At 60.7% G+C, this 26,358-nt stretch overlaps 1 protein-coding gene across 4 annotated transcripts; it reads left to right on the forward strand.

Annotated features, from left to right (window-relative positions):
* Window positions 1–7,931: 7,931 nt before the first annotated feature.
* ZBTB7B (zinc finger and BTB domain containing 7B) lies at window positions 7,932–21,980 on the forward strand. Of its 4 annotated transcripts, XM_040998271.1 has the most exons (4): window positions 7,932–7,979; window positions 8,135–8,236; window positions 19,831–21,032; window positions 21,282–21,980. In XM_040998271.1, exons 3-4 carry the CDS (start codon window positions 19,837–19,839, stop codon window positions 21,745–21,747), a joined length of 1,662 nt encoding a protein of 553 aa, XP_040854205.1. In that variant the 5' UTR covers window positions 7,932–7,979; window positions 8,135–8,236; window positions 19,831–19,836; the 3' UTR covers window positions 21,748–21,980. The 4 variants fall into 4 exon arrangements, with proteins under 4 accessions (XP_040854205.1, XP_040854204.1, XP_040854207.1 ...); XM_040998270.1 differs by lacking the exon at window positions 7,932–7,979 and having other exon boundaries at window positions 8,003–8,236; XM_040998273.1 differs by lacking the exons at window positions 7,932–7,979; window positions 8,135–8,236 and adding an exon at window positions 14,256–14,333.
* Window positions 21,981–26,358: the final 4,378 nt, after the last annotated feature.

Genomic DNA, 26,358 nt, shown 5'->3' on the forward strand with positions numbered 1-26,358 from the left:
TGCCAGGCCCGAAAGTCTTTTTTTTTTTTTTTTTCCTTAGAGTCTTTTAAAAGACAGTTATGGGGGCCTGGCATGTTAGCCTAGTGGCTAAAGTCTTCATCTTGAATGTACCAGGATCCCATATGGGAACAGGTTCTAATCACAATGAAGTGGGATGAAGGAGCTACACTCCTCTGCTACACTTCCAGCATGGCCCAGGCCGGGAGTACGGGCAGGTGGTACACAGCATCCTTCTGCTGGGAAGGTTGGAAGCAATGGTGAGTGAGGAGGGCTTCGAGGCTCCTCTGTGCCAGCAGCTGAGAGTCAGGCTCCAGGCTAGGTGCTACAAGTGGCTCCACCCTGTCCCCATGACTCCTGCAGGTTTAAGAGGTCTGCTTCCATAAGAGGACCCTCAGGTCCCCTTTGGGTTCAGGAGCATGAGCATTGTTTTTTTTTTTTTTAAAGATTTATTTTTATTATTTTTTATTGGAAAGGCAGATATACAGAGAGGAGATACAGAGAGGAAGATCTTCCGTCCGATGATTCACTCCCCAAGTGAGCGCAATGGCCGATGCTATGCCGATCCGAAGCCAGGAGCCTCTTCCGGGTCTCCGCGCGGGTGCAGGTTCCCAAAGCTTTGGGCCGTCCTCGACTGCTTTCCCAGGCCACAGGCAGGGAGCTGGAAGGGAAGCGGGGCTGCCGGGATTAGAACCGGCACCCATATGGGATCCCTGGCGTGCTAGGCGAGGACTTAACCACTTGCGCCACCGCGCCGGGCCCATGAGCATTGTTTTTTAAGATTTCTTTTATTTTTTATCACAAAGTCAGATATACAGTGAGGAGGAAAGACAGAGAGGAAGATCTTCTGTCGGATGATTCACTCCCCAAGTGAGCATAACGGTCGGTGCTGTGCTGATCCTAAGCCGAGAACCAGGAACCTCTTCTGGGTCTCCCATGCGGGTGCAGGGTCCCAAGACTTTGGGCCATACTCGACTGCTTTCCCAGGCCACAAGTAGGGCGCTGGATGGAAAATGGAGCTGCCGGGATTAGAACTGGCGCCCATACGGGATCCCAGTGCGTTCAAGGGGAGGACTTTAGCTGCTAGGCCACGGCGCTGGGCCCTAGATTTATTTATTTATCTATTTATTTATAATTTGAAAGGTGGACTTACAGAGAGAGAGAGTAGAGATATCTAAATGGCTGCAACAGCCAGAACTGGGCCAGTCTGAAGCAGAAGTCATGTGGGTGCTGGGGCCCAAGCACTTGGACCATCTGCTACTGCTTTCCCAGGTGTACTAGCCAGAGAGCTGGATCAGAAGTAGAGCAGTGGGGCCTGGTGCGGTGGCCTAGCGGCTCATGTCCTCACCTTGAATGCACCGGGATCCCATATGGGCACTGGTTCTAATTCCAGCTGCCCCGCTTCCCATCCAGCTCCCTGCCTGTGGCCTGGGAAAGCAGTCAAGGATGGCCCAAAGCCTTGGGACCCTGCACCACTATGAGAGACCTGGGAGAGCTCCTGCCTTCGGATTGGTTCAGCTCCAGTGAATTAGTTGCAGTCACTTGGAGAGTGAATAATTGGACAGAAGATCTTCTTCTCTGTCTCTCCTCTCTATATATCTGACTTTGCAATAAAAGTAAATAAATCTTAAAAAAAAAAAGTAGAGTAGTAAGGACTTGAACTGCTGCTCATTCGGGATGCTGGCGATACAAGTGGAAGCTTACCCTAGTATGCCACAGTACTGACCTTCATTTGTTTTACTTTTCATTTGGTTTTAATTTTTTTTTCTTGTTTTAAAACTGTATTGGCGACGACATTTACATAATTGATCAGGGTGGAAAGTGTCGAGTATCGGGGGGTAGTAAATGAAACCCTTGTACATATTTTCTTCCTGTATATGGGGGAGAGGAGGATACAAGAGGAAAAACCACAGCCAATTCCCAAGCGCTGCATTACCCTGGGGGTTGGGGAACTGCCACCAGATGTCAGCCCAGGTTACCCAATGTGGAGCATTTTCTGGGGGTTCTGTTCATGTGTTTCTGGTAGTTGTGTGATATTGCCGCTCCTCAGGTGAAGAAATCTTTCCAAATCGATTGGCTGTCGTCGTCCACCTCTGAGTCTTCACTGGCCCAGAAATTTGCTATCACGTTTCACTGGGGTAGTTGATCAATTTGTTCTGCCCTCCCTCCTGGTTTTAATATTTATTTATTTTCACCTGTTTGAAAGGTGGCATGGCAGAGCGACAGCAAAAGAGTGTGCGTTTGCTGATTCACTTTCCAAAGGCCCACAATAGCTAGGGCTGGGCCAGGCTGAAGCCAGGAACAAGCAGTGCTTTCCAGAAGTTCCATCCACATCTCCCATGTGGGTGACAGGAACCCTAGGACTTGGACCATCATCTGCTGCCTCCCAGGCAAGTTAGCAGGGAGATGGACAGGAAGCGTGAAGTAGCCAGGCGCTTCAATACTAACCAAGGGTGTCTCCAACAGGGGCTGCATAAGGCCTGCCACCTGCTGTTCATTTTTATCAGGTGTTACACAACTCAGAATTAGAGCAGTGACCTCAAGCCAATTACCTCTCTACTAAACAAAGTGTTAAACGAAACAGTCCCCAGCTGGCCACTTCAGCTTTTAGGTCAGCAGCTGAGGGGCGCCAGGCACCAAGCAAAACTGCCCCCACTGAGTGGACAAAGCAAATAAGGGGGCAGTGAGAGGATTTAGTTCCCACAAAAAAAGTGTCTTCGGGAGATGTTTCCCTTAGATGGAGTTAGATGAGGGTCTAAGATGGACCCAGGCAGGAGGGGGAAGGCCCCTCCCATCTCTTCAGCGCAAGCCGCACATATTTGCATGCAAGGCACGCCCCCAACACGTGGCGGCAATCTCCAGCCCTGGGCAGAGAAGTTAGCATCAGCACAAGCAAAGTGCAGCTGAAGTCATGAAACTCTCACTCCTTACAGCTTGTTAATGTTTGTGGTGGTCTGGCCCTCTCCACGTGCAAAGTTGCATGATAAACTTTGCTGGAACATTCTCTGAAAGCCGAGCTCAAAGAGAACATATGTTTAGTGCATTGTTTCCAATTCTTTGCCTGTGTTCCACGTCCTCTTTTTGTCTCCATCCTGCTCTCTTGGTTATAAGATCACTGGGGAAGTTGTGGGGGGTGGAAGGCTGAGACCAGGGCTGTGGCCTGTGGTGTGGGATGGGCAGTGGGGAGTCGGAATGGAAACTACCAAGGACTCTAGGTGACTGTGAGAGCCGAAAGCACAGGGAGAGAGACAGACACTGCACATGCCACATGAGCAGCCGTGTTCAAATGTCCACTTACAAAGCAGGTGGTACAAGAGCGATGTTCCTGCCTCAGTGGGAAGAGAAATGACGTGATTCATTCCAGCTCATAGCATCTGAAGCAGTCATTCTTGGGTAAGCCCAGACTTCCAGGGTCTTTCCTGGTTTGCCTACCTTCCTCTTCTGACCTGGTATTGGTGATGAGGCGGGCCTAAGTGGCTCGGGAGGTAGAGCCAGAGCACTGCCCTTCCCTTCCCCCCAGGCTGCAGGAGTCCACCTTGCCCCACTTCTGTAAGCTTTCCCTCTGGCTTCTCCACCTCTCACAGGTCACAACTTTCCTGGCTCACAGGTTGCCAACTAAAACTACTAGAGCTACTCAGGGGTTTTGTAATTTTTGTATTGTTGTTAAAGATTTGGTTATTTTTGTTGGAAAGGTAGATTTACAAGGGAGAGACAGAGACAGATCTAACATCCATTGGTCCACGTCCTAAGTGGCCACAACAGCCAGAGCTGAGCTGAATGGAAGCCAGGAGCCAGGAGCTTCTTCCTGATCTCCCACTCGGGTGCAAGGTCCCAAGGCTTGGGGCCATCCTCTACTGCTTCCCTAGACCACAACCAGGGAGCTAAATTGGACAGCCAGGACACAAACCAGGACCCATATGGGACCTTGGCGCTTGAAGGAGAAAGACTAGCCAATCGAGCTATTGCACTGGACTCACTACTTAGCTTTTGAGGGTGCAAATGACTGCCCAGGAATTCACATGGGAGTGGGAGTGTAGAGGAACAGAGTGCCAAGATGGCGGGAGGGCTGTAATTCTTCACCTACCCCCTCAAACATGGAGTGGGGATGAAGGAAAGGAGGGAGTTCCAGTAGCCACAGGGAGAACGGTAGAAATGGAATGGACAAAGCGGTCACCCTTCACTCTGAAATGACCCCCAAACATGACAAGTGGAAAGCTCCCCAGTGGACTCGAGGGAGGTGGAACTCGGGATGGCGAGTGAGAAGCAGGTGAAGAAGGAGGAGGAGCGTGCAATTAGCTTAAGATTATAGTCATGATCTTGTGAGGTTATAGCGTCTTCCTGGCAACACAGAGGCCGGGTAGCAATGAGTAGAGTGGCAATCTATTTGTGTTCTATTTGCATTTCATTTGCATGTAAGTTATTTCCCCTTCAATTGTCCCCTTCCCCCTTCTCAGTTTCTTACTCGGGAATCTTGGCCAGCCTCGAAGCGTACCCCAATTCCTCCAGCCACTCTCTGACGCCTCAGACCTGCCTCTACACCCCACTTCAGTACTTTTCCATCAGTCCCCCCAGCCCTTAACGCGCCCCGGTTTCACAGTAGCGCCTCTAACTCAGTTCTGGCCGGCTGGGATCGAGGAGCCGCGAGGTCTGCGCCGCCTAGTGGTGGGTCTGAAGGAGGCTGAGGGCGCAGGGGGGCTCTGCTTCGCCTTCTCCGGGACGTGGAGTTTTGGAAAATGTTCCCCGGAGCTTCCTGAAGCTAAATTTACCTCCCCCGGTCCTGAGGGGCGCAGAGATCCCGGCGGCGATTAGCGCCGCGCCGCAGCCGGCTGCAGCCCAGAGGCCCGGAATAGGCGCGCAGTTATAAATAGTGCTGCCCGCAGGTGTGGGGGGAGTCGGCGAGAGGGGGGTACCCCAGGCAGCCACGGTCCCTTCAGGTGGGTTGGGCGGTCGCTGTGGGGGCGCTGGGGGACGGCAGGTGGGGGGAGGCTGCGGTCTCAGCGCCCCCAGTGGTTTCCTGGGCGGCGGGTTTTTCGAGGGAAGCGGAGGCAGCCGAGGGGAAGGGGGGGAGCGGAGCAGAGGAGGACGCCTGGTGCAGCCCTGCGCTCCGCCGGCAGCTCAGCGACCCCTCCTTCTGAGAAAGGCCCCCCGACCCACTCCGCCAGGAGGTACTCTGTGCAGAAGTTCTCTCTCCCCGCTGGGATCCCTCCCTTACCCCTGGCGACTCTGCAGGAATCTCCCTCGGGCGCACGTGGCCCAGCCAATCCGGGAACCTGGCCGCCACTCCGGGTCGCTGTCCCCCCACCCCAGCCCTCCCAGCTGGGGCTCGCTCGCTCTTTCTCTCTCTGGGTGAATACCTCACACTCTTTCTGGATAGTTGCACACCTTCCGCTACTCTCCCCAAATATTCAGGGCCATATGGTCAGCGGGCAGCTCCGGGGCGCACCCCTGCCTGTCCCACCCCCCGCAGGCCCCACACCGGCCCTCCGGCTCCCGGTTCCAGGCGCGCCTGGTGGCGGGGGCGGCGGCGGCCGCAGGCCCCTGGGGCCCGGCCGGGGTTTCGTGAGAGGGGGCGGGGCCGCAGCCGGCGATTTTCGGCCGCGGCAGTCACAGTGGTTTGGCGTGATAAAAGGTTGGGAGTTGGGGAGGGGGAGAGGTGGGAATTTCAAGTCGGGGATCCCCCCCACCTATGACCTGTGAGCGGGGAAGAGCTACCTTGCACTCTTAGAAAAGGAGGAACAGGGTAGGGGGGTCACACTGCGGAACTAGCAATAGTGTTCCAGGACTTGGAACTGACATGGGGAGTGGCAGGTTGTGTTCCCGCCAGACCCCCAGACTGACCCCCAGGCACGGCCAGCCTAAGGAGACCCCATACCTGAGGGCCGGTGCCAAGGCTGCTGCCCTTCCATTGCTACTGAGGGCCTGGGTCCCTCTCCCGCCACCCATCCTAGTCCTCCTCTCTCCATTTCCCTTGCGCATCTGGCACTGCCACCTGTCCGCCACCGGGGCCTCTCCCCAGACCAGCACGACCCCAACGACGACCGGAGGAAGAAGGGTGGTGGGAACCTCAGCCAGGACCCCACCCTCTCGGGCCCTCAGGGCCAGAATCTGACCAGCGGGGCCGAGCAGAAAACCCGGAGCAGCGATCAGTCTGGGACCCAAGGGGGACAGGGAGTGTAAGAAAACCAGGAGCGGAATCTCCCAGTCGGAGCGCCCCCAAGCCTGCCACTTGCCCTCTCCTTCCTCCTGTAGCCCCCCTAATTCTCCAGTGAGATAATGTCTGGGGTGGGGGGCTGTTTGGTTTGGCCTGCGCCCTCAGGGGCGCCTCACACTTTCCGCCCCTGGCTGGGGCGCAGGGCAGCGGCCCCGAGGCTGAGTCACGGCCCGGGAGAGAGGGAGAGAGAGGGAGGGAGGGCCGCGGACTCCGCCCCTCCCCCTGCGCGGGGATCCCGGGTCAGCCCGGGTGAGGGCCAGGGCCCCCCTGGCGCCGCCCATTGTGGTCCAACAGGTTGAGCTGGTGTCCCGCGGAGCCACCTGCTGGAAAGGGAGGGAGGCCCCCTGCGGAGGGGGTGGGGGAGGGAAAAGCGAGTCCGACCCGGTTCGGCCTGGCCCGCGACTGGGGAGCAGAATCCAGCCTGAGGGAGCTGGACACGCGTGGGAGGGGCCCTGCGGGGTATGCGGCGCCGCGGGCCCAGCTGGAAGCCTCCCCTCGCTGGATACTCTTCTCCCAGTCGGGGAACGCCGGAATAGGGCTCCCGATCGCCGTCCACTTCCCATACCCACATGCACAGACATCCTAAAGCAGCCGGGTTTCTCAGGAATCCCTGTCAAGAAGTCCCTGCTGCTGCGTGCACTCAGTTTCTCCACTTGGGAGCCGGCGGGCCGGAGGCGTGGAGCGGGCCGCGGGCGCACGCCTCCCCCACCCCGGAGGGCCGGGCGCCGCCCCTCCGGCGATGCCAAGGCCGCAGCGGGCACCGGCTGGAGCGCGCGGCGCAGGCTGCCTGCCCGGGGCTCGGGTCCCTCCCCGCGGGGCGCCGTCACGCGTGGGGAGGGACGCTGGGCGCTCGGAGCCTCAACTCCACTGCTCCCTCTGAGGAGGAGGGGGTGGTGGTGGGTGGGGTGGGGCGGAGGGGCCGAGCTGATGGCCTGCCGCCCCCTCCCCCTCCCCCCTGGGGCCCTGACCTGATTATAGCCCCTCCCGGGACCCCTTCCCTGCAGACCCCACGTCCCCGTTTCACCCCCACTGAACCTATCCCGAGCCGCTCCTAGCCTTCCCTCCCGAGGTGCTGACTCTACAGAAGCCCCTCTGGAAGGAGACGGAGCCCCGCAGGCGGGCGGGTGTGTGCGGGGGGGTGCGTCGTTCCCTGGCCGCTGCGGACACCGCTTCCTCCACCCCCCGCCCCCTCCAGGTTCCAGGCCAGCCCCCGGCTCCGCCCCCTCCCCAGACGGACGCGAGGCGGGCCGCACTGGGGATGGGCGGGCGGTCAGGCCAATGGGCGGACAGGGCGGTGGAGTGCAGGAGGCGGGGCGGAGCCGCAGCAGCAGAGGGCTGGATGGGGGTCGGGGGCGGAGCTCGAGTTAAGGTGGACTGGGAGAGATAGGGGACAGGAGAAGACAGAGGGGGCGAGGGACCGCGGCAGGTGAAGGGAGAGAAGAGAGAGAAAAGAGGGAAGAAAAGAGGGAAAGGAGGAGGGTGGGAAAAGCTCGGAGAGCGAAGTAAGAGCTCGGAGAAAGGGGGAGGAAAAAAAAAAAAGGAGGGAGGGACCCATGTGTTCCCTGCGGGGACTGGCTGGACGAAGGGGTTGAAGTTTATGTCCTTATTGGGCGGAGGGAGGGGGGCCTGGGGGGGCGGGTGAAAAACCAGGAAGTGACAGAGGGTGTTGCTAAGGGCTGGGGGGGGAGTTTGGGGGGTGGCAGGGGGCGGGGGGAGGGAGGGGAGGGATGGGGGGAAAGCAAGCAGGAGGACAGGTGAGACAGCAGGACAGGTGAGGCGGGCCCCGGGGGGGGGCGGGTGGGAGCCAGGTGAATGTACGGCTCTCGGCGGCCGAGGGGGGGCGGGCGGCAGGAGGAGGCAGAGGGCGGCGGAGGAGGAGCCCCCCAGCAGCGAGAGGCGAGCGACTGACCGCGGCCTTCTGACCAGGACCGGAGCAGGGCCCCAAGCCCCCGGGCCTGGCGGGGGACGCGCTTCTCCCAACATTCTGTGCTCGAGCAGCTCCAGCCAGCGGACCCCGACGGCTGAGAGGTGAGTGTACCCCACTTTTGCCTGCTAGCTCGGGGGGTCCACACGCCTGGAAAACGACTGCAGTGTCCTTCCAGCGTCCTAACCGTGGGACCCCCACAGACGCACGCATGCAGTCCATATTCCCACCACTCCCTGTCCCCCCACACGCTCACGCGCACACTCCTGGGGGCTCGTGGGACTGGGTCTGAACTGGGAGGAAAGGTAAAGAAGGAACTTAGGGCCGTCCCCCAGCCCTGTGCGGAGGGTCCCCAGAAACTTTGGCTGCACTTCTAGAGGTCAGACCCGTGGGCTCCGGGATGGAAAGGGGTTAGAGGCAGCCCCGAGCGTTCCCCTCCAAAGTCTTCCCTTCGTGACATGAGAGGGAGACCCCAGGCTCGGCCGAGCGGAGGGAGTGGAAACGCTGACCGACTCAATCTAGGACAGCGCCGCACCCCACCCCCGGCTCCGCGCCCCCTTGCGCGGTGGGCTGGACCCGGGCCAGTCGCAGGGGTGGGGGGGCGCGGAGGAGCCGTGGCTTGGGGGAAAGTTACCGGCTGGACTATTCGGTTTCTTGCGCTTCCAGAGCCGCGCGTTCTCGCTCCGGCGGCGCCTGCGAACGACCCTCCGCCTCTCAGGCACACTGCCCCTCTCCGCCTTCAGGCTCCAATCCGGCCGCCACCTTTTCCAAGCCAGCTTATCCACCCCCCTCCACCCCGAGAGCGAGGCTGGGTGACTAGGAAGAATTTTTCCTACCTACCACGCGTCCCCCACCGGCGCCGGCGCACCTGCCCCTACCGGAGTGGGGGGTCGCTGCGGTGTGCTGCGGAACCGCTGCCGGCAACCATTCAAATGGGTGGGGGGGCGCCGCTTTCCATTCCCAGCTTTCCTCTCCCCTCCTCCCACCCCACCCCAAGTAAGAGAGCGACGTGTCCCGGCCAGAGCGAAGCCAGGCGGGCGGGGGGGGGAGTGTGCCGGAGTGGGGGGGCAGCGTGGGCAGCGGGTTGTGCCCGGACACGTGCCTGCCCAGGCGCCCCGGCCCTGCTGGTGTTTGGAGAGAGGGCGGGTCCTCTGCCCCCCGCCCCGGACAACCCCCATGTATCAAAGGGCGGCTGAGACGTGGTGAGACCTCGGGGCGCCCTGGAGGGTGGGGTGGGGGACCCGAGAGCCTGGGTCCGGAGCAGGGGAGGGGCAGAGGCGCCGGTGCTAGCTGACCCACAGGAAACGAGCGCTGCTGACCTAGTTTGGGACACCGGAAGTGGGTGCTGGGGAGAGGGGGAGACGGGCAGGCTGGCCTGGCTTCCGGGCCAGGTGGAGGGCGTTCTTGAATTGACCCCCGCCTGAGTGCCTCGGAGACCCCTAGCTGCAGCTGAGCATGGGGATGAGTCAGCGCCGCGATTTCCCCTTCCCCCAACTTATTCCTGAAGGAGGGAGACCGTTTATCAGAGGGGCTGGTGTGTGTGTGTGTTGGGAGGAGGTCAGATTGGGCAGTGAGGGGTTAAAGCAAGCTAGGAACTCTGTGTTCCCCCAGAGAGAGAGAGAGTGTGTGTGTGTGTCTGTCTGTCTTGGGGGGTTGAGGCCTGGCAGATGATGGGGCCTCCTGCTGGCCCCCCTCCACACACATACATACACCAACTGGTTTGGTCACCCCTGTACTCTTCTGGCACAGGCAGCGGAGGTGGCAGGGGGTGAGAAGAGAGAGTGGGCATGAAGAATGTGGTGTTGGGCTGGAAAGAAACCTATTTGTGACGCGGTGCGGGTGCGGTGGTAGTTACTGTTCCTCCTTAGTGGTGACTGGGGACAAGGGCAGGGGGCTCCCCCTGGAGCAGCTGATGAAACCAGGAGAAATCTCTGTCAGGGCTTCTGGCCCCCGGGACCCCATCTCCCGCAGCGTGCCTCTGTGCCATGGTTGCTGTGGGCACCATACAGCCTGCTGGCACCCCCAGACACTGTCCTCTCCCTCGGGTACCACATTCACCTCACCCCCCCAGTTGGAGAGCAGGGGTTAGGAAGGGGTTAATGCTGTCAGAAAGGGGCACTAGGGGGCAGAAGGAAGGCAGTGCCCACTGGACGCAGGTGTCAGGAGAGAGGCCTGCTGTCATGGGGCACACTCATCACCCACTCAGTCCTGGGTGGCAGACAGGTGCTGCGCTCTTCTGCCCTTCCCCATGGTGCCCCCTGGCACCCAGGGCCCCCAGCTTCTCCTTGGCCTGGTGCCCGCCCTGGGAGGGCGCGGCGGGCAGCGGGGGCTGGGCTAACAATGCACCATCGGGCCCTTTGTGTGCTTGCACTTGGCACCCTGGGGAAGGGTGGGGGAGGGGGCCCAGCGGGCATGGGGGGGCGGAGCGCCTCTGGGGTGGGGACAGTGAAGGCTAGGGGAGAGAATCAGAGAATGAAAGCAGGTGGGGAGGAAAGGGAAGTAGGTCAGATAGGGGTGCCGGCCCCCCATCCCAGGCTACCACCGAGAGCACCAGTGCCGCCTGATCCTATGGCTACGTGGATGCCATCAGGCACAACCTTCCCTGGGCATTGGGCTCAGGAATCAGTGCCAAGGGGACTGCTCAGATGGAAGAGGTCCGGGCCCCCAGGACTGCCCCCTGCTCTTAATGGCTGTGAGACCCAGTTCTTGTGGCCCCAGGCTGAGGCCCCGAGATGGGGAGAAGTGAATGGACTCTAGGCAGGGCACTGCCTGCTGCTAGAAGCCTCTAGGCCTGCTCTGGGGCTTCCTGCCTCCGGCTGCTTGGCTCTCTGACCTCCCTGGCGTGAGTGTTAAAGCTAGTCCCTGCCACTGGGCCTTGGGGCCTAGGCCTGCTTTGGCCTAGGGCTGGAAAAGGAGGGTGGGGGAGGAAGGTGGGAACAGGCATGGGGATAGGACCCTGGCATGGGGTGTGCCCGCCCTGGCCTCTCCCCCCTCCTTCTGCTGAGTAAACTCGTGAGTAAACTTGACGTTTTGCCCGGACAGTTTGAAGTTGCCTCGCCATCCCCCCCCACCGGTCCTGCCAACACATAAGTGGCCGGGCGCCAAGGCGGGCCTGGGGGGACTGGGGGGAAGGGGATGGAGCTGCTGTCCTCCACCCTCAAGGACTCTGAATGGGTCAAGGAGAACGACCTCCCACCCAGCCAGGCCTGGGTCTTAGTGTGAATCTTGGTTGCTGCCTGCCAGCATGTCCCAGAACTGAGAGAGCCTCCTCTGCCCACTTCTGATCTCTATCCCCTACTGGGGAAAAAGGTGCCCCGGCTGCCACCTGCCCGCCTGAATAACCATCTTTGCTGTTCACAGGACACCTGGCACAGAGGTGGGAGGGGGGGCAGGAAGCTACCTTTGGCAAACCTGTCCCCTTCCCCATGAGGTAGGAGAGGCCTGTCCTCCTTTCTTTGTCCCATAGCCTCTCAGCTGCCGTGGCCTCTGCCCTGGAAGACCACACAGCCTCCCCTCCCATCTGCTTCCCTTGACTTTGCACCTGGGCCCAGCCTCACATAAACCGTCTGCTCACCTCAGGCTTGACCCTGAACTCCCCAGGCCCTTTCTTTGCCTGCCAGCCTCCCTGGATCAGGTCAGCCTTTGGAGCCTCCCAACCGATAGATACCCTTGGCCAGATCCAGGGGGCTGGGGATGCCACAGGTGGCTTGGAGTCGGTGACCCCACAGATACTTGACATCACTGATTCCTCCCCATGCCTCCCCCAGGTAACCAAAATGGCACCGGGAAACGCCTTCCCTGTTCCTGTCAGACCTCAGAGTGGGGCTCCCCTAGGCCCTCGCTTTCGACCTCACGTCTCTGGCTTCAGTTTCCTTCCTGTTTCCACCGCCCCCCCCAACTCCTCTCCACCCATATGCCCCTTTCAACAGACATCCTCTCTTTCCTTCCTCCTTTCGGCTCCCTTTGCTTGGGATCATAGGGTCTTCTCTACCACCCCCCTCCCTGACCATGGACCTCTGAGCCTTTAACCTCTTCTGAAATCCAGTCCTCTTGGAGATTTGTGACTAAGTTCCTCTGCCCACTCCACTCTTGTGTGCAAGGCTCTTGGGGAAGAGGAGAACCCTGGGCTACTGAAGGAAACTACAACTCCCAAGAGACAGAATGCAACTGTGGTGCACCCTGGGAGTTGTAGTTCTCCAAGAGCTCTCAACCTGTCCAGAGTCTGGAACTAATTCTTGAGGAGTGTAAAAAGCCAGGGCTGGGATGGATTTGTAAAACAAGTACCCTGTGCACCTCTGCGTCACATCCCCCCATACACTTGGGTCTTGCTGTAGCGTTCCTGTGTGACACCACAATTCATCTCCCTTGCTGAGACATGCTAGCCATCCTCACCTGATGGCCCCACCCAAGAGATGCCCACACCCTGCCCTGCTGCCCCTGGCAGAGGTGGAATGAGGGGCCCCTGTGAACTCCCTCCCTGCCCCCTGCCCTCTAGGCCAGTTCCCTCCCTTTATAGGGATCAAAGGGCAGAGAGGAGCTCCACCCCGCTGCTTCGCAGGCTACAGGCTCCAGGGCTCTCGGCAATGGCTGGGACTTTGGTGCCCAGCCATTGGCTTGGGCAGGGGGAATGCCGGGAGCTTGGCGCCGGGTGGCAAGGAGACACCGTCCCCCACCCTGGGGCGTGGAGCCTCCGGTAACTGCTCACAGGCCGTCGGCAGCCTTGCCTTCTCTCTTCGTGCAGGCCTGGACCGACCCGGTGCGCCCTCCTTCTAAGAAGGTGGCTTGGGGACAGGGTCTTGGGGGCCTTATCTACAGGGCCCTGGGGGAGTCTGGGGAAAGGAGGAGTTTGGGCCCGCCTGGCTGGCACCAAGGCTCAGGGTGACCCTCCCCCACCCGAGGCCCACAGTTGGCATGGGGCGCTGGGAGCAAGGGGGGGGTGTAGAAGGGAGAGGAGGCAGGACTGCCAGCATCCTGGTGGGTAGGTGCCAACCGGGCCGGGAGCTGGTGAGGGGCAGCAGGCCAGCGGCATGGAGCCAGCAGCTGTTGGGGGGAAGAGGGGAGGGGACACTGCAGGGGGCATTTCTGTTGTCCCCACCCTTTGCCAAGCAGGACTTGGGACAGCCAGTGTCTAGTGTCTAGGAGACACCAAGTCGCCCCTCCCTTCAGGAACAGAGGACCCCAGGAACTGTCAGAGAGGAACTTTGCGGCCCACCCAACTCTGGGCTCCAAGCCCTCCTGAGTTGCCCCTCAGGCCCAGGCGGGTCCCACCCAACCGGCCAGGGTGGCAGAGGCTTGCGCAAGGGGTGGGGCTAGGCGCTTCCCAGCAGATGCCCCCTCCTGACTCCTTCCTCTTTCGGTGCCCACAGCTCCCCCATCCATCCTCCCCCACCACAGACAGACACACACACACACACACACACACACACACATGCTTGCATGTGCTCAGGGCAGCTCTGTCCCCCTGATCCCCCTGGCCACTGGGGGCTGGCACAAGTGTTGTCCCCTGGCCTGGTTGGCAAGGGGCTGACGCCTGGGTGAGGAACTGTGGTATGTGAGTGGGTTTGGGGTGAGGCTACAGGGAGGGCGGGGTGCCGCCTTGCCCAGCCTTTGAGGGCCCCAGCCCAGTATGTGATGGGGGGTTAAGGGAGCCTACCAGGGGTCTGAAGAGGCTGCTTGTGGGGTCTGTCCTGTATGCCCTGAAGGACTAGGACCTGGGCACCTGTCACCCCGGCACTGGCTGTCCAGGGCCGCCACCACCTTCCTCCCATCCCCTCCCCTCCCTTCCTTCTCCTGGTCCCACCTCCAGCCAGCCTCTCCCAGGGCTCCTCCTCACCTCTGTCCTCCTGGACTGCCCCAGTTCCTACCTTTCCTACCCCTCACCTTTTTCCCCTTTTAGGACAGTCAGGACAGGTGGGGGTGTGGGTAGGGACTATAGCACAGGGGCGCCTGGCCCCTCTCCCACGCTGCCAGCCGTCTAGTAACCCCTCCCTCCCAGCTGGGGGGAGGGGGGACAGCACCCAGAGGGTTAAGGCTCTGGGGGGAGGGGCTGGGCCAGGTCGTGGGCGGCCCCTTTGAAGGAGGGAGCTGGAGCAGCGGGGAACAGCCACCCCACCTCCCCCCAGCCTGGCCCTCCCCAACCCCTCCCAACCTGCTGCCCCCAGGGGCCAGGAGGAGTCGCCGACAAGGCCCCTCAGCTTTCAGGTGAGTAGGCCTGGACTCCGGCTCCAGCTGGGCTGCAGAGATCAGGCCCCAGGGGAGGCTCGGAGGCCTAAAGTTGGCCAAGGGTCAGAGGGAAGCAGGCCAGGACAAGGGTGCCCCCGCTGTGCCAGGGGAATTAAGGTGCTTCAGTGTTGGGGAGCCTTGGAGACCCAGCCCAGGGCAGGCTGCAGTAGGGTCCTGTAGAAGACGAGTGATTGCTGGGCTCAGCCAGGGGCTTGGCCAGGCTGGCAGGGAGCCGGGCTCCGGGGATCGGGCTGGGGTGTCCTCTGGGGCTGGTGGGGGGCTCAGGTTTCTGCCGGCGGCTTGGCAGGTGTGGGGTTACCAGCCGGCTCGGTTACCCAGCTTGAGAGACATTAGGCTGGGTGTGGGGGGGAGGGGGTGGGCACAGGGCAGACCCTGGCACCTTGTGCAGTCTCCACAGGCCCCATGGGGAGACGGCACTGCCCAGACAGAACTGACTGGCAGCCCTGTCGGCCAGGGGTCTGTCAGGGTCTGTCCCAGTGGACGGGTGGCTGGCCCCGGGATGGGCAACCTCTGGGGAAAGTCCAGCAGCAGCTCCCAGGCTGGAAACTCTGACGGGCAGGCAGGCCCAGGTTGTCCTCTCCACCCCACCCCACATCCGCTCTCACCGTGCACCCCCCAACCACCACTCATCCTCCACAAGCTGGCCCCCAAATTTTGCCTCCTTCTCCTCGCCCCTCTCGCTCCACTGCTTCATCTCGAAGTGGGGATGTGAGTGTCCGGAACACAACCATCTATCTTTTAGCAAGACCAGGCCTCGTGGAGGGCAGGCCCTGTGCTCCTGTGATCGAATTCCTCCGCACTTGCTTCCCCAGGCCTGCCTGGGACAAAGGTGAGAGAGGGATGCTGGGGTCAAGTGGAGGAAGTGGCAGAAGAGAAAGGAAAGGAGATGGGAAGGAGGCCTTGCCCGCGTGGGTAGGAACGTGAGAGTGGCCCAGGAGGGCCGAAGGACGGGAAGCCCGAGATGGGTCTTGTGGAGGAAGGATGACAGTCACTGACAACATGGAGGGACCAGAAGGGGCACTGAGAGGGAGAGTTGGCCAATGTGCTGAAACGGGGGGCATCCAAAGGTGGAAGGCAGGTCACTCTATTCCTTCCTCCGCCATCTTTACTCTCCCTCTTCTTTGAAGGGTCGGACCTGGGGCTGTGAAAGGGGGATATTTTGTGGCAGTGAGGTCTCCCTCTTTGGGAGTCCCGACACCAGGATTGGGGGATTTTTTTGGGGGGGGAGACTTAACCCCCACAGCACCGGGAAGCAGCCGACTCCCCTTGCCTCCTTCCCCCTTCGTGGCTTGCGGTCTCTCTTCCCCGCCTCGGCCCCCAGGAAGTGCGAGTACTGGGGGTGGTGAGGTTAGGAGGGGGGGGAAGCGTCACATGGGGGATGGGGAAGGCATGTGCAAGCTTGGAGGGGCTGGGGCAGGGAGCGAGGGCTCCCCCCCAGTGCCTTGGGCATCTCTGGACAGAGGAGCTGTCCTTTCCAAGCCCCTCCCAGTCCTCAAGTGTGGCCCAGTAACCTGCCTTCCCAACTCGGCAATGGAGATAGTTGTGTGGCCTCTGAACCCCAGGGGTCCTGGGAAGGGGTAAGGAACTAAGGAACAGGGATTCCCGAGTATGGCTCCCACCCCACCCCGCCACTCCCTCCCCAGGACCTGGGGACCAGTGTCCCAATTGTCTCCACTTCTCCTGGTCTAGCCACCAGGCCAGAATCCTAGCTTCATGCAAACATAGCTCCAAAAAAAAAAAAAAAAAAACAGGAAGAGAACCTGAGGCTGGAGTTGGGGTGGGGGTTGGGGGTAGAGAGGAGAAAGAAGTCACGGGGAGGGGTGGCCAACCAGCAAGGCGCCAGGAATGCTGGGAAGGGCCTCAGGTCTCTGTTCCTGGCCTCCCGATGTCCACACGGTCCTCAGCCTCCCTCATCCTTAGCGGCTGCTCCTGGAGATGCCAAGCCAGGCCCCTCTCAGGCTCCCTAGTAGAGCCTAGAGGTGGGGGCCTTGGAGCCTGAGGCTGGGGGTGGAGGGGGGCGCCCCAAGTGCCTGTGTCAAAGGCCTGTATCTATTTTCTCCTCTGCTAATCCTGGTTCCGCCTGCTGCCCCCCACACTAAGCCTCACTCCCCTAATCCCCAGGGTGGGGGGAAGGGGGACCAGCTTTGCTCAGCTGCCCCCATTCAGGGCCTCTGAGGCCTGTCCTTCAGCTGGCTCAAGCCCACAGTGTTGGCCCTGGGGCCCCCCAGCCCTACACTGGACACTGCCTGAGGTCAGCACCTGGAAGGAGTTCCACTCTCCTCTTCCTTGCCAAGTCAGGGCCAGTGCCCGCTGCCTTTTGATGTCCTGGTGGTGCTGGACACACCCTGGCAGGTGCTGCTGAACATGAGGGGTAGGTGATAGGGGCTCTTGCCTCTGCCCCCTCCCACTTTACTTACCTTAAAGTCTTCCTCCAGCTAAAGATGGGACAAGCTTGACTCAGGGCCCAGTTTCAAGAGAGCTGCCCACCGGCTTGGCCGGTCGAGCAGGCCTGACAGTGAGGGGAGCCTGGGGGTGTGTGTTGGGGGGAAGGTGGCGGGAAAGAGGGGAGCGAAGGGGTGGGGCCCCACTTCTTCCCCCTACCAGACAAACAGACCAAACAGACCTTGTCTGGTTCCCTGGCACAGCTAACCCCCACCACCACCACCCCTGCCAGCCACCATACACACCCATGCCCACAAGGTCTTAGCAAGAGGGGGCATGCCAGGCTGGGTGGGGATGGGCAGCCTTCATAGGGCATCAGGGGGCTGGGCTTTCTGGGATGCAGAGGGGTGGGAAGGGTGCCCAAGGCACCCTGGCACCAGGGGCCCACCCTGTCCGAAAGGGGAGGCCTCTACCCCAGCCTTCCTGAATGATGGGACTATGAGTGTCCCCTTGGCCTGGTTGGCAGCAACACAGCTCCAGGTGGCACCTCTGTTGGTATGGGAGCCAGAACCCTAGCTAAGGGCTAGGGGAGTTTCCCAGAAGCTGGGAGAATGGCATAAACACCCTCTCCTTCCCACGTGTGCCCTCTGCCTCTTCCCTCTTCTTCCTCACTACCTTTTGGCCATGGGCATTGGATTTGGGCCTAAGGGGTTAAACACCCACCCTTGCCCAAGCCCTGTGCGAGTTGCGTGGTGAACCAGCCTGAGCCTGTGACCTGACAGTGGGGTCAGCCAATCAGCTCCCCCGCCACACCAAGTTGCCACGGAGACCAGCCCTGGGGTGGGAGAAAGGAGGCGGGCTTAGCAGTGGGAATGGGTGGGGTGGGGTGGGGAGGGAAGGAGGGAGAGGGATAGGATGAGCCACGTGCCTCCGGGTGCCCAGCTGCCAGCCAATGGACACTGAGGACAGCCCCACCCACCCCCTTTAGTGGGCACAGGAAGGTGCCCACTGTTGTTTGAGTGGCAGCCTGGGCTGCCCACCTGGTTTCTCTGTTTGCTCCTGAGTCCTGGGTCCAGCAGTACAAGGACGAGAATCAGAGGGGGCAGTGAGAGACTGCAGGCGGCCCGGGGAGAGAAGGGGTTTAGGAACTCAGGGTGGGTCAAGGCTGCCTAGGTGTGGCTTGCAAGCAGACACAGAGGCAGACACATGTGGGAGCGGCTCTCTTAAGGCTTGGGTGCAGGAGCCCCATGCTGCCCTGAAGATGGCAGGTGCTGAGGCAGGCAGAGACAATGCAGTTCTTGTGTCCTAAAGAGGAAATTGGTGGACCTGGACTCCCCCGATTCCTCCCTCCCCTAAAATAAACTTCTTATGGTCAACGGGCTGAATGGGACAGTGACAGTGTCATTGGGACCTGTCCCAAACACCGTCCAGGCCACTCGGAGAGCAGAGATGAGGGACTGGCCTCTTCCAGAAAGGAAGTGACTTGGCCAAGGTCGAGGAGTCCTGGCCTGTTGGAGCTCTGGATCCCTCGGGGCTGTGTGTGAGGGAGGGAGGGAGGCAGATGTCCCAGAGGCCACCTGGGTAGTGGAATCTGCCCTTAGGCCAGGTCGAGACCAGAGTCCCTACTGCGCAAGGGCAGACATTGGCCATGCCTGGTCCCATTTAACCCTCCCAGCATCCCCAGGAGGCAGGTGGGGCTGTCCCAAGGGTTACAGATGGGGAAAGAGGTGCAGAGTTTTAGAGTCCCCGGGCAGCACAGGGAGCCCAGATTTTCTCAGGTTCCGTGGCTCCCTACCTCCCGGTGGCTCCAGACCCACAAAATGTCAGCGCTGCAGGGCTGAGTCCTTGGCATTTCCATTCCCACCCCCTCCTGGTACCGCGGAGAAAACTGCAGTAGAAAGAGAAAGGACTCGCCCAAGGTCATTCAGCAAGATAGCAACAGAGCCAGGCCAGAGAAGCAGGTCTTTCCATTGGCTCCCCCCCTACCACCACCACCACCACCATTGCCCCGGGGTGGGGGGAGGGGGCAAAGGGGCTGACCTGGCCCCTTCCTACCTTGGGACTGTTGGCTGCTCCAGGCCTTGGCAAGGAGGGGAGCCAGGAAGAGCAGGGCAGGTAGCACTGTGGCCCTCTTTCTGGAGAGGGACCGTCTGGGAATGGGGAGGGAGAGGTGGCAGTGGTGGCTGAGGGGGGAGGGGGAACCCTGGAACTTGCCTATTGGCAGTGGGGGAGGGGGGCAGGGGTGATGCTTATCTGTGCGGGGCAGGAAGCACACGCGCCAGCGACACCCCAGCAAAGGGTGGCTGCTCCTTGGCCCCCATGGGGGAGGGGAGGATGTGGGGGGAGGGATGCTGGGAGCTGCGTTTCCCGTTTGGTCTCTAGATCGGGGTATAGTGGGAGGGGGTGATTGAGAAGCCTGGGTGAATTTTTTGGTACCTTGGGGAGACAGAGTTTGTGGTTGGAAGCTACTGTTGCTCCCGGCTTGTGCACTCGCTCTCTCTTTCTCTCGCTCGCTCTCTCTCACATCCTGCTTCCAGGATGCTAATACTCTGGGACAGGAGCTGGAGGGGTACACACATCTAGCTGTGCAGGACCCTCAAGAGACGCTAGTCCAAGGTGAATCTGAACACTGGCTGGCTGGGGACAGGCTCTAGCTGCCAGCCTGTCACCCCACTGTTGAGAAGACTGAGGGCAGCTTCAGTGCATTCTGCAGGATACCCCAGCTTTTTCCCAGTCCAGTGCTTTCCCCAGAGCAAGTAGAGCACACAGAGCTCTAGGGAAGGAAGGGCCAGCGAGTTGGGGCTCCTGGCATCCCCTGCCTGGCTCAGAACTTTGCATACATATAACCTGCAGGGCCGGTGCGCCTGTCTGACCACTGTAGGGTCACTGTTGGTGAAGTCAATCTTGTTCGTACAGGGTGAGGGGAGTCGTGGAACAAGAAGTGGGTGGAAGGTACCCAGAAGGACCCCAGGCCCAGGGGACCCACTCTAGGTGACGTCAACCGTGGTTGGCACACCTGCTCCCAACACACCAGTAGAGCTGTCTTCATCTTGTGCTCTGCTTGCCCTCGCAGGAGAAGATGGGGAGCCCCGAGGATGACCTGATTGGAATCCCATTCCCGGACCACAGCAGTGAGCTGCTCAGCTGCCTCAATGAGCAGCGCCAGCTGGGCCATCTGTGTGACCTTACTATCCGGACGCAGGGCCTGGAGTACCGCACCCACAGGGCTGTGCTGGCCGCCTGCAGCCACTACTTCAAGAAGCTCTTCACTGAAGGTGGTGGTGGCAGCGGCACCGTGGTGGGAGCTGGGGGCAGCGGGACAGCTGCTGGAGGTGCGGGGGCTGGCGTGTGTGAGCTGGACTTTGTGGGGCCAGAGGCACTGGGTGCCCTGCTCGAGTTTGCCTACACAGCCACGCTGACAACCAGCAGTGCCAACATGCCAGCTGTGCTGCAAGCCGCCCGGCTGCTGGAGATCCCCTGTGTCATCGCCGCCTGCATGGAGATCCTGCAGGGCAGCGGCCTAGAAGCCCCTACCCCGGATGAGGATGACTGTGAGCGAGCCCGCCAGTACCTGGAGGCCTTTGCCACGGCCACGGCCACCTCGGCTCCTCCGGCCTCAGCCTCAGGAGTTCCCAACGGTGATGAAGAAAACAGCCCTTCCCAGGTGGCCCTCCCGCCACCACCACAGCCACCACCACCTCGGCCCGTCGCCCGTCGTAGCCGCAAGCCCCGAAAAGCATTCTTGCAAACCAAGGGGGCCCGGGCGAACCACCTTGTGCCCGAGGTGCCTGAAGTGCCTGTCCAGCCCATGACCTACGAGGAAGAGGAGGTGGCAGGCAGAGTGGGAGGCAGCGGAGGCAGCACGCTGGGAGAAAGCTACAGCCCTCCTCCCACAGGGGCTGCCTCACCTTCCGAGGGGCCCCTGGGCTATGAGGCTTACGAGGGTGAAGAAGAGGAGGAGGAGCTGGTCTACCCTCCAGCCTATGGGCTGCCGCAGGGGAGCGGCCCACCACTGTCCCCCGAAGAGTTGGGCTCAGATGAGGATGCCATCGACCCCGATCTGATGGCTTACCTGAGCTCCCTGCACCAGGATGCCCTGGCACCAGGCCTGGACGGCCAAGACAAGCTTGTGCGCAAACGCCGCTCGCAGATGCCCCAGGAGTGCCCGGTGTGCCACAAGATCATCCATGGGGCAGGCAAGCTGCCACGCCACATGAGGACCCACACAGGTGAAAAGCCCTTCGCCTGTGAGGTGTGCGGGGTCCGCTTCACCAGGTGAGCACCAAGCAGGGAGGGCCCACTTTACACCCCCTGCCCTATGCCGGTGGAAGGCATGGGGACACGGTAGAGGGACTGGGCTGGGTATGGTATTGAGGATAGAGATCAGAAGCAGGCAGAGCCAAGGGGAGCGGGTTGGGGGGGTGGGCAGTGGAGTGGGAGGAGTCAGCCAGGGTGAGGGTCAAGAGTAATGGCTGAGCTCCATCCTGAACCCTGCTTTCCCCTCTCTGCACCTGCCCGCCACAGGAACGACAAGCTAAAGATCCACATGCGGAAGCACACAGGAGAGCGCCCCTACTCGTGCCCACACTGCCCGGCCCGCTTCCTGCACAGCTACGACCTCAAGAACCACATGCACCTGCACACAGGGGACCGGCCCTATGAGTGCCACCTGTGCCACAAGGCTTTCGCCAAGGAGGACCACCTGCAGCGCCACCTCAAGGGCCAGAACTGCCTGGAGGTGCGCACGCGCCGCCGCCGCAAGGACGACGCGCCGCCCCACTACCCACCGCCCTCTGCGTCGGCCCCCTCCCCTGCTGGCCTCGACCTCTCCAATGGCCACTTGGACACCTTCCGCCTCTCTCTGGCGCGATTCTGGGAGCAGTCGGCCCCTACGGGGCCCCCAGCCTCCACCCCAGGGCCCCCTGATGACGAGGAGGAGGAGGGGGCACCCGCCACACCCCAGGCCGAAGGTGCCATGGAGTCCTCTTAGAGAGGGACCAGTGGCCAGGCTGGCACAGCACAAGGTTGGGAGGGGTGGGGGGCACCCATGCCAAGCAGTGGGAGCATGCATGTGGGACAGACAGAGCTGCCGGCCAGCGTGGGCACCGAGCCTGGCTCGTGGGTCCCGGAGCCCTCATTCCAGTTGTGCACTGAGGTCTTGGGGAGAAGCGGGCAGGCAGAGAGAGGCTCCCCGGCTGGGGGCAACTCCCCCTCAGGAGTGATCCAAATGCTAGCACAGCTCTGTGGTGGCAGTGGGCTCCCTGCGCCCCAGCTGCTCCCTGAGCAGTACAAGCAATAATGTATTTGATTTGTGGGGGGGTCCCACTTTCGGCTATGCGGGTTTCTAGGGGGTGGAGGCTTGGGACCACATTGCCCCCCTATTCCCATTGCCCCCTTCTCTCCCAAGACCCCTCCTTCCTGGTTTCTGTTCTCTTTTCCTGGCAATGAATTCTGCAAAAGCGGGAGGTGGCGAAGGAAGAAGCGTAGGTGAGGGGAAGCAAGGTGGAATCTCAAGGGTCGGGGTACTGGGCCTGTAAGGAAGGAGCCATCCCAGGCCCCTCCGCCCTGCTCCCTGCGCTGAGTCATGGGGTCCTGGAGAAGGGGGCGGGGTGGCCTGGTTGGCTCGCCCGCCCCTGGGGGCAGCGGGAGGGGCCCCGCCCAGCCAGGGGAGCAGCTCCGCGCCCCTCCCCGCCCCTCCCCTCGCGTCCCCGGGCAGGGAATGTCTTGTTCCCGCCGCTCCCTCCCTGGGGCCAGAGGGCAGGGCGGGCCGGGCGGGCGTCTTACCCTCCTCTCCTCCTCCCCTACCTCCTCCCCGCCCAGGTGCGAGCCGGAGCCGCCGCCGCTGCCGCCACCACCGCCGCCGCTGCCGCCCCTGACTCACGCCGCCCCCGGGCTGGCGGGGCGCTGGGTGTGGGACGGGGTGAGGGGTTGGGGGGAGCCTTGCGGAGAGCGGGCGAGCCGGCGCCCTCTGGCGGCCGTGCCCTGCGCGGGCGAGCGCCCCCGGCGGCCTCCGACCCGTGCCAAGCAGTGGCTCCCGGGAAAGTGGCCTGCAGATCTGTGGTGGGGAGAAAGCCGCTTCCCACCGTCTTCCCTTTCGGGCGTGGAAGACTCGTGCCCACCCTCTCTGAGGAGTGAATCCACCCCCTCTGTACATAGCCTCTTCTGTTGGTCTCGTTGAAATCTAGTCTCAGATTTTTAACTACCCAACTCTGCTGGGAGGTGGGGGAGCATCTCCCCCACCCCTTTCCTCGCTGGGTGCTGGACCCCGTTGCGGCCTGGGCTCTGCCTTGCACTATTCCCCCCTCCCTGGCCTGGCGGTCCCTCCCCCTCCTCCAAGGGGCAGGTTCAGGGGCCCGGTGCTCTTTCCCTCTCCCTCCCGTGTACCCCCATGCCCATTTGCACAGCTGCCCAGGTACCCCCTACCGTGGGTAGGGGTCACAGGGAGGGGGTAGCGGGACCAGTCCCTGTATCTATTTAAAAAGTGATGATGTAATATATTGGGGTGGGAGGAGGTCGGGTCACCCTGGGCCTCATCTTAGCATTTCAGGTGATGGGGCAGCCCCAGGCCAGGGAGACCTGGGGCATGGCCCCAGAGTGGGGACAGTGTGGCCTCCCCTCTCCCTACCTGTGGCTTTCCCAATCAGTGCCTTAGGGGGGGAGGTGTTTCTCCCCCTCTCCTGTTCCTTCCCCTCCCCCCACCCGTACCCCCCACCTCGGGTGTAAGCAACAGGATGAAATAATAATAATTTAAGATTCACACTTGTGTCCACTTTTGGTTCCTTTATTGGAGGGATCCGGGAGAGGTGGGAGATGCAATGACTGGGGGTTCTGAAGTGGAGGAGACTGCTTTGAGGGTTGTGGGCTTCTGCACTGCTCTCGGGGGCTCAGGAGCTGTGGGGAGGCTTGTGGGATGCTGGCCTTCTAGGAGAGGCTGCTGCCAGTGTCGCCTCTGCCGAGGCCCCTGCCCCTCCTCCCGGTCACTAGAGAGAGGAGGAGAGCACAGCCCAGTCACCATGGCCCTGTTTTCACAGGTGCACTCCTGCCCTCGCCCAGGCCCAGGTAGAGCACACACAGCACCCTGGGGCTCTTGAGGTAACCTGCTGGTTTGGGGTGGTGCTGAGGCCACACAGCTGGGAAAGGTACAAGTTGCCCGTGGTGAGCTCTGCCAATAGGGCTTCAGTGGGCCCTGCTAGTTGCTTCTCCTTTGGCGTCCATCGCCCTAGAATGTTCCTGCTGCACAGTTTTCTAGGCAGCCCTTGTATACTGGTGGTGGCTTCCCCACCTCACTGCCAGCCAGGCCTTGGTGTGTGTCAGAGCTTCTGGCTAGCACCGCAGCACTGTCTTTCCAGTCCTCCCAGATGTTCAGTTGCAGCCACCTGAGCTGGCCACCTGCTGGCCCAGCTACCTCCCTGGCTGCCTGAGCACACAACCACCTTTGGCCTGTCCTTCCTTAACCTCCTTGCCCTAGAAACCTTCATCAATGACCCTTCCAATCCCCTTACCACCACCCCATCTTCTGTTCCTTGGCCACTCATAGGCTTTCTTCACAGTACTTGCCTGACCATGGCGGTGACTGAGGCCCACCTACTCCCCCAGCCCCTTCCCTGCCAAAAGAGCCTTCCTGCCCTCACCTCCCTTCCCCCCGCAGACCACTGCCTCTTGTTCTAACATCTTGCATCAGGGTCCAAACCTCAGCTAGACTGGCCCTGGCCAGCTGCTGCTCCTCCCCCAGGCCAGTCATCTTAGATACTACTTCTTTTCCCACTTTGTCCTTCCCCTGAGCTGCCCAGAACTCGCCAGCAGCCCTCAAATCCCATCCTCAGCTGTCACGCTGGCCAGAAAGAACCACAGAACCAAGTGCGTGCAGTGGCCGCTCGTGGTTGTCACCATTGCTAGGGCCTCCGCCGCCACCTGGAAATCCCTCGGTCTCCCCCACAGGCTTCTCTGCTCGCCCCGCAGCAGATATTTCCGCCTTCGCCACCCACTCCTGGAAACCTTTATTCCACTCCCAACCACCCCCTGTGCTGTCCCAGCAGGTGCCCCGGCCTCCTACGCCCGTGAGAAAAAGCAAGGCCACCAAGCTGCAGCAGGCTCAACTCTGCACACAGGAACCTGGATCTCCACTCCTGCCTCAGGCCAGCCAGCTGATCTCTAAAGCCACCCTGTCCATCCGGCCCCGGAGGCCAGACCTCTGCCTCGATCTTCTGATCTTGAGATGGAGACAAAGCTTTCAGGGGCAGGCATTTGGCCCACCTGTTGAGGTGCTGCTTGGGATGCCTATATCCCTACTGTATTGCCTGGGTTTGAGTCCCAGCTCCACTTTGCCATGATGCACCCTAGAAGGTGGCAAGTAATGGCTCAAGTACTTGGATCTCTGCCTTCCTCCCCGCCCCCCTGACATGAGAGCCTTATGCTGAGTTCTCTTCTAGCTTTGGTCTACCTCAGCCCTAGCGTGAGCATTGTAGAAGTGAGCCAGCAAGCAGAATGTACCTCTGGTTTTTTTTTTTTTTCAAATAAATGAAATAAAAATGTAAAGATAAAATATCTTTTAGGACCCAGCACAATGGCTCAACTGCCTAATCCTCCCCTTTCAAGTGCCAGGATCCCATATGGTGCCAGTTTGTGCTCCAGCTGTCCCACTTCCCTTCCAGGACCCTGCTTATGGACTGGGAAAGCAGCAGAGGGTGGCTCAAGTCCTTGGGACCCTGCACCTGCGTGGGAGACCCAGGAGAAGGTCCTGGCTTCAGTTCGGCTCCTACCTTTGGATCAGTTCAGTTGTGGCCATTGGGACCACTTGAGAAGTGAGCCAATGGATGGAAATTGTTTTTCAGTTTCTTCTCTCTGTAAATCACCATTTCCAATGAAAATAAATATTGCAAAGGCAGATGTAAAGAGAAAAGGAGAGACAGAGAGGAAGAGATCTTCCATCCCCAAATGGCATCAATGGCTGATCCAAAGCCAGGAGCAAAGAGCTTCTTCCATTTCTCCCACATGGGTTCAGGGCCCTAAGGCTTTGGGCCATCCACTAATGCTTTCCCAGGCCACAAGCAGGGAGCAGAATGTGGGGCAGCTGGGACTAGAACCAGTGCCCTTATGGGAGGCTGGTGCTTGAAAGTGGAGGTAGCCCATTGAGTCACAGCACCAACCCCAAAAGTAAATATTGACAAAAGTGTCTTAGTGCTGGGCCCCTCCAAGTTCCTCTCACTAGTATGAGGCTAATTCCCTCCTCTTCGTTCACAAGCTCCTCCTCCTCTTTTTAAAAAAAGACTTATTTGAAAGAGTAACAGAGAGGGAGAGATAAAGGGAGATCTTGATTCACTACTTCACTATCCACACGGCCACAAACTCACGGGCTAGGCTTGGCTGAAGCCAGGAGCCAGGGACTCCATACGGGTCTCCCAAGTGGGTGCTCAAGCACTGGGGCCACTTTCTGCTACTTTCGCAGGCACATTAGCAGGCAACTGGACAGGAAGCAGAATGCTCTGACATGAGCTGCTGATGTCACAAGAAACAGCTGAATCCACTGCACCACAAATCCAGCCCTGTTTTCTGGGTCCTCTGTGCTATGTACTCCTCACCCCACCATGGTCTGGCTCTGGCC

The sequence above is a fragment of the Ochotona curzoniae genome, unplaced genomic scaffold, assembly GCF_017591425.1.
Source record: "Ochotona curzoniae isolate NIBS_2020 unplaced genomic scaffold, NIBS_Ocur_1.0 scaffold_1037, whole genome shotgun sequence".
Classification (NCBI taxonomy): Eukaryota; Metazoa; Chordata; class Mammalia; order Lagomorpha; family Ochotonidae; genus Ochotona; species Ochotona curzoniae.